Source organism: Amblyomma maculatum, chromosome 2, assembly GCF_055883805.1.
Source record: "Amblyomma maculatum isolate TAMU_Amacu chromosome 2, ASM5588380v1, whole genome shotgun sequence".
NCBI lineage: Eukaryota > Metazoa > Arthropoda > Arachnida > Ixodida > Ixodidae > Amblyomma > Amblyomma maculatum.
Window position 1 is genome coordinate 112,896,329 of NC_139345.1, and position 11,671 is coordinate 112,907,999.

General features: G+C 39.6%; 1 protein-coding gene across 1 annotated transcript in view; it reads right to left on the reverse strand.

The window, feature by feature from the left end:
• The window catches only part of Egfr (epidermal growth factor receptor), a 213,004-nt gene extending 212,518 nt beyond the window's left edge, over positions 1-486 (reverse strand). Inside the window, exon 1 of the mRNA XM_084595088.1 lies at positions 263-486. Within this exon, the coding sequence (XP_084451214.1) occupies positions 263-347 (85 nt within the window). The 5' untranslated portion in view covers positions 348-486. The remainder of the gene's footprint in view (positions 1-262) is intronic.
• Positions 487-11,671: the final 11,185 nt, after the last annotated feature.

Genomic DNA, 11,671 nt, shown 5'->3' on the forward strand with positions numbered 1-11,671 from the left:
GCTATAGGATGCATCGCTGCAAAAGCAGTTGCTAGCGCACGGACTCTTGGGCAGCAATCTCGGACGAACGGCTTCGGGAGCTCCGGAAAATGGTTGCTTCTGATTAAAGAGACTCTTTTAAAGTCACCTGGCCGCTGCGAACTTTGTCCCCGGAGGTAAGCGTCTGCCGACGCCAGCCCGAGGAGTCCATTTAAGAGGACCAGCGTAGCGTGACAGCGGCCAGAGCAGCGGACCGTGACGGGAGCCACTGAAAGGGACTTGCCTTTTTCTTCCAAGACGCCGTGGACACTCGCGATGAGCCTTGCTGCGACGCCGACGACTACGAGAGTCCGCAAGAGTAAATCCATCGCAGTGATCTGGCGAATCCTGGGCACGATTGATCCACACACTGTCACGGACACAACATGCTCACTTCTGACAAGCACGGATCACCGTTGAAAAACGCCGCCGTTCGCACACACAAACTTCTCCCATCCGCGCGCCGCGGATAGACGCTAACTTCTCTCCGTGTATTTCCTCCTCGTCGAGAGGCGGCGCAACGGGCGGTGCTTGAAAAGATTAGGTCCGCAGCACAAACATATTCAAGCTCTCATTTGTGAATATTAAACCTTGTATTTTAAATAAACTAAGCACTATAATTACTCCTAAAAAAATAAATAATTTTTAAAAAACGTATGCACAGCAAAGTATATTAAAGCATTTCAAAATTTGTTTTCAACGAAAGTGTACATCAACCATGAATGTGCATACTAGTGAATTAGTATGTTTAGCAGCGCTACAATTCCAAAAATAGTTGAAATATAATTTTAAAGAATGTTTGATTGCATAGGTAGTCTTCTTAAAAGTAACTGAAAATAAAAACATACAGACGTTTTGGTTGAATCTTTGTTTTTCTTTTGCAAAAAGCGTCGGGTGAATAGAAAATCACTGGAGTCAACTGGACACATGACTGAACATAAGATGCTGAAGCGACGCAAGAGTGGCACAGACGCGCAGGCGCATACTACACAAGACACATTGTATGTACCTCATCCTTGCCTCATCCGCCTTGTGTACCTTTCATGCCTTTCACACGAAGTGCAGGTGGGCAGGTGCTCAGCGTTGCTCAGCGTGGAGGCTTTTCAAAGCGTAGGACTTTCTCGTATGGAGGAATTTTTTTTTCTTTTTTTCCTCCATGTTTCTACGTTACAGCTATCTGCGTATGCATTGCTGCTTAGTCGTCTACAAATGACTATGTTTGGCACACTCGATAAGGAGACACCGCTTACAAAGGAGCTTCTACCACAGCTGATGACAGAAAAAAACGGCCAGATTACATCATTCTCGGTCCCAGCTCATCCCTGGAAGTTCCGTCTGTTTGTTTCTATTCATTTCAGTTTACTATTCGTAGCACATTTATCGGCGCGAATGCGCAGAAAGAGATCCTGACCAAGGGGAAAACATGTACTGTAGCAGCTACAGGTGCTCACAAACGTTTTTGAAACACCAACCCTGCGCGACCTCATCTACTCATTAGTGTCCAGCCATTTACATCTCGCAGCAAGAAAATCAAATTTTCAAGCCTTTGATGTTCCAAAAACATTTTTGGGCGTCCGTACAATATAGAAGAAAATACTGTAAAAACACATGCAAGAGTAAACACAAACAATAGATTATGCGATACATGAATAGTGACATAGATGATGTCTTGGGAGTACTTATGAATAGCCAGAACAGTGAATGAGACCCACTTTATTAGATTAAAATACTCCTCGCAAAACCCAAATGTAGTACTGACAGTTAATTTTCATGAGATATTTATCAGTCTGCTCTTCAGAAAGTTTGCCGATGAGTGTTCCAAAGAAGTACTGATATCAGTGTTATTGCAATTTCGATAAAGGACTATTGGATTTGTGCTCGAGGTGCATGATGATGAAGACGTTTAGTGTAACATTGCAATTGACCACATCATTATTTATATTGGAACAATGTACTGGCCACCTAATGCAATAGCACCGACACCGGGTACATGCCGAATGATTAATGGCGTCATTTTTATAATGCTAAGACAGTTATTCTCACTTCAAATTTTAATCTTTGAGGAATGTCATGGACTCACTTGCAGTAGCCATGTAAATAAAACAAATGGTGATGACCTACTAGAAATGATATTTTATGCGATGTAAGTTTTGGCATTTCTTGTCACATGGCAACAAAATGTTTTATTTCACACCTCACACCTCGAGGTCTTAGCAGATATGTGTCTTGGTTGGTTGGTTGGTTGGTTTGTGAGGTTCAATGTTCCAAAGCAACTCAGGCTATGAGCGACACCGTAGTGAAGAGCTCCGGAAGTTTCAACCACCTGGGGTTCTTTAACATAGTGACATCGCACAGCACACGGGCACCTTGCTTTTTACTTCTACCAAAAAGCAGCTACTGTAGCTGGGATTCGATCCCGCATCCTTGGGCACAGTAGTCGAGCGCCTATATTTGTGGCTTGGGTTCTAGAATGTGCAGCTTTTTATAGTTATCATACCCTGAGATTTCACAATGTTTTAGTGACCCCACAGCATTTGGAAGAAAAACCCATGATATCGCATGGGATCATACATATGAAGCGCTGAATCGCAAGGTTAAGAAAAGTTAAGAACAAATCCTTATCACCCCATATCACCAATTCAATTCAGAATATCTCACTTACACTAAAGGAATCGATAAATTCGAAGCGCAATTATTTTCATGTTGCCTTGAATGTATGACTTTAGCAGGATGCAGTGAAAAAATTCTGCAATTATTTGAACAAACAGAAGTGTCAGCATAATAGTTTGCCCCCATACGACACTCTAAAAATGGTGAACAATTTTAGTGACTGCTTCAAATCAGTCCTTAATGTTTGTGCTCTATGAAGAAAGAAAAAACAACTAATAAACAATATTGCACTATCAGGATGTGGTATATTTTCATTATTGCATGATAATATACTGAACATATTTCTGAAGTAATATGCCAGATAGGTACTGAAGCACGTAGTCCGATAGGTACTGAAGCACGTAGTCCTTGTGTGCACAAAGGCCTTAGAAACAGACCAGATAGCTATGATTGAAAAATTGCAAAAGTTATCTTTAAATAAGACAATCACTCCAATCCTCCTGCATTTCAGTTGATGTCTTTCAACTGCACTGCATGTAGAATTCCTGAACACATATTACTTTTAAGCATATTGTTACCTTTATTGAAGAACATAATATATTATCATAACCAATACACATTTAGGAAGGGTCTGTCTACTACTGTGCAACTAGTAGAAACTATTCATGAACTGAAATCGATTATTGACAAGCGCAGACAAGTTGACAATCTTTCTCGGTCCATTTAAAGCCTCTGTTTATCTCACCAAAAATTACAACATAAACTTAATTACCTTCTAGGAATTGTGGCTATAACAAAATTGATGAAATCGTAATCATCTGGGAGACACCAACTTATCCAGCATGAAGCTATCTCAAAGTTCCCTCTGGAGTATCCTAGGGTTCTGTACTGACACCTGTTCATCTTCTCTAGTATGCAAACAATATATCATATAACATGTACAAATGTCACAATTCGTATGTTTGTAGATGACTGTAATATTTATAAAAAAATTAAAGATAATGATAATCACATTCTTCAAAACAATGCATGGACTGATATAGCAGCTGGAAGATGATCAGTAATTCAAGGAAACAGCATGTGAATCAGTGATGAGGAAGAAAAATCTCTTGAATTTCACGTACAGAATAAATTGAGCATAACAAAAATCAGTGGACAAATTTAAATACTTTGGTGCTATTCCTTTTTCTGATCTGAAGAGAAACAAGCTGTGGGTTTCCTGCATAACAAATGAAGCTCTTAACACACTTTTCTCCCTCAAACAATCTGTGCCATCTGAATCCCCCTACGAAGTTACTGGCTTAGATATCGTTGGTTCTTCCTATAATTGAATAACACATTGTATACTGATTCCCTTACACGAGGCACCTATTCAGTAAACTTGAGGGTGTCCAGAGCAGTGTACGTAAATTAATACAAATATCGAAGACTTGACTCTCCCACTTGCCTCCTTAACGTCTTAATAAAGCTGGTCTTCCGCCCTACGTAGCAGAGCTCATTTCTTATACCTGAAGTTCCTCTTTAGGTGGGGCTCTGAAAGTTGATGTCAACCAGTGCCTATCTGCATCATCAACAAGAAACAAGGGTGCAAAACACGTCAAACATTTAACAGCTTTTAGATTTCACTGCAACACAGCTAGGTACTTTTTCTTTTCTGTCAGATAGGAAATTGGCTGTATTTACAAATGCAGAGTCAGCAGGCTGTCACTTCATGATTTTTGTAAAAACTAAAAATTCCTCATCCATTAATTCTTATCGTGTAATATCTGCCCTACTCTTTTTCATTAGTGAATTTTTTACTTTTGAATATTTGCCACATGAGGATTCTGGGATTTTGTCTAGGCCAGTTGGTCCGTTGCTAATTGATACGAAAAACACAGCACGAAAGTAAATGGAATGGAGGAACACACAATACAAGACGAACGCTGATGACGAACTTCGAAAGAGTTGATGTCTCTCTTATCCATATTTCTTCGAGCTGTGTTTTTTTCTGTGTTGCGTATTTGTGATATTACACCTCCTTTTCTAACAAGAAATTATTCGTTAAATATATCTTTATCCTGGCCAGCGCTCAAAATGCAGACTCGTTTAGCAGGAGTAGTGACTCCTCTTCATTGTGACCTTACTGTGCATGTTTTTGTATATATATCTGAACTGACTTGTGCTCAGTTTTGCCCTATTCTGTAACAGCCCCTCAAAAGGGGCTAAGTATGACATAAATAAAATTTAAAAAATAAATAATTGTTGAGAAGTGAAATTGCGATCTTCAAGAAAGGAAACTGGACTGATCAAGTTGGCAGTCCCGTTATTTGGCAAGCTCATTGGAGACTGTTTTTAAAAGCATATTATTCGTTTAATCTTTCAATCTAATGCATTTCCAAGCACATGGAGTAAAACAATCTCCAGTTTCAAGAAAGGAGACTGGACCGACATAACTATAGCACTGTGTGTGAAAAAATTTCTAACTAGGAATATGCTGGCTCCAGCAGCACTATCTATTTTATTAACAGATTCCTAACAAATGCTGAGGTCAGTATGTAGCTGCCTGAGCCTAGCCTGCTCAATAGCAATAGATGATCTGATAGCGTTAAAAAATTAAAGTGGTAATTCTTTGCTTGGATAAGCCTGTGCACCAACATCACCACCCCCACCACCTTCGATAGGCCATTTGTACAGTGCTCTTTCATTTTCTAACCTTCCTGGAATGTTGCGAATAAGTGGTAACACTTACAGTGTTGATGTGTTAAGCACAGGAAAAACATTAAAAAAAGAGTTTTACAACTTGTGCTAAAATGTTAGTCTGGCACCGGGACCACGCAGTTCTGCATATGGAGTGCACACAAACAGGTTTGAGTCCCACTCAACAAGCAGAAACGAAATAGACAATACAAAACATGTAATACACAATGCCTAATTACACATGGAACTTGTATGTATACCCTCCTTAAATTTTCGTACCACATAATGTATAACTGGCACAAGTATTTCGTACAGATTGAATCAACTGTGGTTTCCGCTTAGTGGTAAATCGGCATACCTTCATTAAGAGCACCCAACTTGCACAAACATTCATGTGCATCACTGTTTGCATTGACAGCTAAATGAATTGATTTGCGGCATTGCTACCTTCACAGTACTTTTGAGAACTGAGCTCTCATCACATTTTGTGTTGTGCACTGCAGCTTGTATTGAGCTCAACAATACCTATAGACTGGTGTGAAACAAATAAAAAAAAAATCAAGCTTTAACAGAGGTGGGTATTGTAAATCATGACTCTCCTTCATGTTATTTCATTAAAGAGATTCATCAGAAAGTGCCTACTGGCTTAAAAATTTAAACGAGACCAAACCTTATTCATTGCTATTATAATATGTGCCATATAAAAGTGTAACGGAAGAAGAGTCCATTGTTTAACTTTTTATCTCTTAACAAACTATTTGATGCATAGGTCAACAAACTGAGGCTTCCCTCCTTCTCTTCAATTAGTTTTTAATTAGTCAAAATTCATATTCCTCCTATTTTCTGGTATGGCATGTGAAGTTTAATGATCGACTGGAAGCAACACATAGCTAATAGTGAAGTGAAGCTGCTGTAGATTAGTTTAGACCACTGGGGGTTTAAGGTGTACTGACAATATACAACGCATAGCTGTTTTTGCATTTTGTCTCCAATGAAATGCAGCCATTGCAGTGGGTTCCTCTTTTACTGCATCACACTGACAGGGTACTCTGATATGTGAAACCAAAAAACAGCATATAAAGAGACAAAATGATCACAAAATTTATACCCAGCAATATTACAACAACCCTGTTTGAAATATTGAAAAAATTACTGACATCCTGAAATGACCCACCTTTATGTAATATCCTAACACGAGCATAATACCTCAGCCTTCACTCACTGCCTCGCCGATTGCATGATGCCTCTGCAATAGACAGCCCACTTATGAGCATTGTGCTGCAAACACATATGCACGAAGGTAAAGGAGCACACATAGTTTGGAACTCTGAGAGGGGGCCGGGACCCACACGGCCCAATAAATAAATAAATACACAAGGATTTCGTCATCAAACACATTGTGAAATGAAAGAAAAGCATGTTCATATCTAAAAGCCATCAGACGTTATAAAAGATTAAAAAATGTCCCGTAACATATTAAGGTTTAGCAGAGTGAACCTGGTAATCAGTATGGGGCAGCATAATCCATACTTGGTGAACTAAATGCCCAGCCAGAATTTTCTTCACATAGAGGACAGATTAAAACTTCCATCACTTCTGCCATTGAGGTAGAAAACAACAGTTGTAGCATAATAATGGTGCAACCCCAATTCATTGTCATGTTGAAAAACTTGCAATGTCTTCATGTCCACTAACCTCTACTTAACAACCACGAGTAGGCCATTTCTGACCCACAATATATTGATGCCAGAACGAATTCACTCTTGGTTGTCTATGAGGGGTCGTCTCAGCCTAGGTACACTTTGATGTATTCATGTTCCTTCAGTCTGGGCTGACTCACTCTGAATTATCAATTGTCACTCCATTAGCATGACCTTGCATCTAAGTGCAACAAACCATGCATGCATGTTTTTGCCTATGTATATCTGCTCATCAACTTAAAAACTATGCAGTAGATTGCACAGCAATAAAAGTCAAGGTCAAAATAAAATATAGTACCTCATGTTGAGTTGTTTCTGTGCTCTAGGCAAGATAAACAGAGCATACCTTAAGTGACGCAGCTTGAATTCCAAAAGGCTTAGTTAAGGAATTGGTGACATCAATGGTGACATCAAGCTCAACAAATGGCAAGCTTTACTGCATACGTAGGGGAAAAGTCTTTCAGGACGACTCTGGTAGATGTAAGATGAGCTGAAATAATGTTGTACTTGTGACATGTTTGCCTCAAATATGACAATTTTGAAAAGTCTACATTTAATTCTTCCGCTCCACTGGGGTGGTGCACAGTGTTTAGGGCGCTCGACTACTGTGCCCAAAGATGCGGGGTCAAATCCTGGCCTCAGCGGCGCTTTCAGCTGGGGGCAAAAAGCTAGGCACCCATGTGCTGTGCTATGTCAGTGCACGTTAAAGAACCCCGGGTGACCAAAATTTCAAGAGCCCTCCACTGCAAGGCAGAACAGCGCAAGCTACACAGGGACAAGAAAGGAAGACGAGACACACACAGCGCTGTGTGTGTCTCGCCTTCCTTTCTTGTCGCTGTGTGCTTGTGGTGTTCTGCCTTGTGATAAACCAACTAGCTCGCAATGTATTTGTTCACCTCCACTGCAGTCATAGCCTGAGTCACTTTGGGACGTTAAACCCCATAAACAAGCAAACAAACTTTATTTTTCCCCTAACTAGAACTCTACAGTGAGCATTTAGGATCTTGAGACAGATTGACTACACTGGTTAATTTTGTTGGCGAAACTAACTACTGCAGTGTTCAAGGCAATTAATATATATCGTTAGCCACCTCTTGAAAAACGTATTTATTCCTTGGCATCCTGGCACTATATATCTTGCTCTGGTTTTCCCAAGTATTGAAAAATATTACTATCGGAAAAAGCAAACAAAATTGTTTTAAAAATAAACTCGCACTATCCCACCACAAGCAATGATGTTATAGTGAGTCAAAGTACATACTAGGTTAAATGTGTATATTTTGCTGGCAGTGGCTTTTTTGCTTCTAATCAACTATAATGAGGCTCATAAAACATGAAGGCCCATACAAAATAAAAAGAATATAGCTCGAATTTCCTGCAGTGATGTATTATTTCAATAAATCCGTAATGTGGCTACAACCTATAAAAGAGTGAAATGATCATATATGAACAGGAACATTTCATTAGATGCAAACAAATATCGATGCTTTGTTAATTCTGGCAGTGCATGGAGCATGAAAACCATGCACAAGTAACAAGGAGGCACTTGACGTATGTATTATGTTCTCTGAATTAAAAAAATCAAGAAACAACTGAGGAAGATGAACGCTAGAACAATTAAATCAATGATTGTTGAAAAAGTTTATGAAATATTACACAGGCAAAAAAATGTGTAAACAAGACTACTTTGTATAAGCAACACTACATCTTGAAGGTTTTGTCCTTGAGAAGTATTACCAATGCTTAACACATTAAATTATATTTAATCAAAACATGTCTTTGGGTGGCCCCATATTCAACTGAACAATAAAATTATTTTAAATCTTTGTCATCTGTAACGAAATCGACACATATACTCCAAAGAGGTGAATGTTCTTATTTTATCACTCTCACTAAATGCTCCCTTTAGTTATGTAGTTATGTGGGCACAAGTCCGGTAGACCTACAAAAGATGAATGCAACACAAAAGAATTTTTTATGTCTTAATCCTTGGAAACATCCTGTGGCCTTAACACACTGCCAAACATTTGTTGAGGTATAAAATGCTACACTATACTAAAAATGTCACCCTACAGTCGCTGTTAAGCTTAGAACAGGAATTTTCTAATAAAATCCTTTTTACTTCAAGCACTACCAAGCACTAAAACTGAACTCCAATATATGCAACAAGAAGCTGGAAATAATGAATAATAAATCCGCATTGAACTATACCGATTGTCGGCAAGCCAGAGAACAGGCTGGCATGAATGCTTATAATGAACTAAAACAAAATACTATTTTGGAGGTTATCTCATACAAAAGTTCAGCAGAACTGTTTCTATTGCACAAACACAATTTCATACTCTTATATAGCTAGTTTGTTTTTCTTAAAGTCGTAATATTTTATTGGGTAACTGCATCGCCACATAGCGCATTAAAGCAGGGATGAGCTATACACATTAATTATGATTTGACACATTAATTCAATGCAAAATAAAAATCATCATTGGATGGAATGTAGTACACAGTGGTTAATGGCAAACTGTTCCAGTCTTGGAAAGTCGTAACAAAGGAGGAGTAGCGAAAGATGTCACCCCTATTCCTTGACCTTTTTGCTGTGGCACCAATTATAGTTTGGTGCCTGGACATACTTTTCATGGTTTGTTCCTGTCATGGAATAATAAATGTTATGAAACAATGTTACTCAAACATATCTTCTATGGTCATTTAGCTTTTGCCATTTAAGTTCATGTTTGCTTTCTATCTTGCTAAGTTTCTTTGAAGCAGGTGTCTCCTTCTAGGAAAGAGAGCAATGGTTAGCCTTGACCACCTAGTAAAGAGCAGAGACATTAGTCTGCCAACCAAGATCCGTATAACTCGTGCTATGGTCTTTCCAGTTGTGATGTATGGATGCGAGAGTTGGACTGTGAAAAAGGCTGACCACCGAAGAATTGACGCGTTTGAATTGTGGTGCTGGAGAAGACTCTTGAGAGTTCCTTGGACTGCCAGAAGATCAAATCAGTCGATACTGTCGACCATAAACCCTGACTTCTCATTGGAGGGTCAAATTCTAAAGTTAAAGCTCAGCTACTTTGGTCATCTGATGAGAAGAGAGGAGCCGCTGGAGAAAGATTTGATGTTGGGAAAGGTTGAGGGTCGCCGGAGAAGGGGTAGGCAGCGAACGCGATGGTTAGATAGCATCCTCGAGGCACTGCAGATGAAGTTATGTGATGTTAGGAAGATAGTGAGAGACCGGAAAGCGTGGCGTGACATGGTCCATAGGGTCACGAAGAGTCGGACACGACTGAACAACTGAACTGAACTGAAGTTTCTTTGAACAAATCTGATTGCCCTATTATGAAATTTTTGTAATTTGCTTATAAGCTTCCAAACATGACTAAAATGCTATACCTGTACAGATGGTTTCTGCATTTTTTGTAAAGGTGATGTAAACAGTTTTAATTTTATAGACATGTCCCAATACGCTCACCAATCTGCTATAGTGTCTAAATCATCTTGCAAGACTTGAGATCTCATCGGAACTTGCACTTATATTACTCTATACATTTAACACGATCATAATAAAAACTTTTTAAATGAAGAGTTTACATTGATTCTGCATTTTTGCTCCTCTCACTCGTACTTCAAGAAAATAAATGTTAATGGTCAGCTATGCTTCATGCATTTTTCATAGCTGCCCCTCCTCCCACACCTTTGTCTTTTTGGGCGAAAAAGTTTTTTTAATTAACAACCTTCTGTGCTAAAGTCAGAATGGCAGTGGTTTTAAAAGCATTGTCATGAAGCTGCCTATTTGGCAGCTTATTTTTTTCTTTTTTTGAAGCCCTAACCTCATGTAACGATAATTCGAGGCAACATTTCGCACTATATGAGCTGACGGCTGGGTGTAGCATGCCGCTCATTGCCTCGCTCAGATTGTGGGTTTAGAATTATAGCAGAAGGCGAAGAAACTACCGGTACCTGCGCCATCGTGCAAACCGTTCAGTGAAAGGATGTTTTAGGGCATCCCTGAGCCCTCTTTATTGCCTTTTTAAAGGCCAGAGCGAATTCCTGGTAACGCGCGGGCTGAATCGCGATTGCAACTGAGCAACACTTCTGAAACGCTTTGCTATGCTGCCAGGTCTGGTCGTTTCCAAGCGGCAGCGGCGGCCGATGGCCGTCGATCATACATCGCTTCCTTGAACGTTGCTTCATGTGCGAGTAGCGCTGTACTGAAGGTCGCTGTCATTACGTACAAGGTGGTCGAATAAAGATTATTGTATTTAATGTAGCAATGCGCCCGAAATGCCGGCAAGCTACTGGATAAACACAACCAGAGACAACATACAGTTTAAGTTCAGCATGCAACGCGCGAAGCAGCGTCAAAAATTCGCGCCTCACTGCCTACACCACTCCCACTCCCATTCGACCAGCGTCCCGCCACATCCAAAAAAGCGGCCAGTAGTTGAGTCCCTATAAAACATGCATATATTAATTTTTATGATCTGGTGTACTTTTTTAAAGTTATATCACCTATTTGTTTTATTTTTAACATTTAAGAGGTAAGTTGGTTTAAAAAACCACCACAGGAGGTGCTAAAATTCTAAAAGCCGCCGCGCAAACTTTATGTGTTCATCCGCGTTGGTTTGGCGAGATTTATTTTTTTTTATTCACGTCGCAACAGGTTG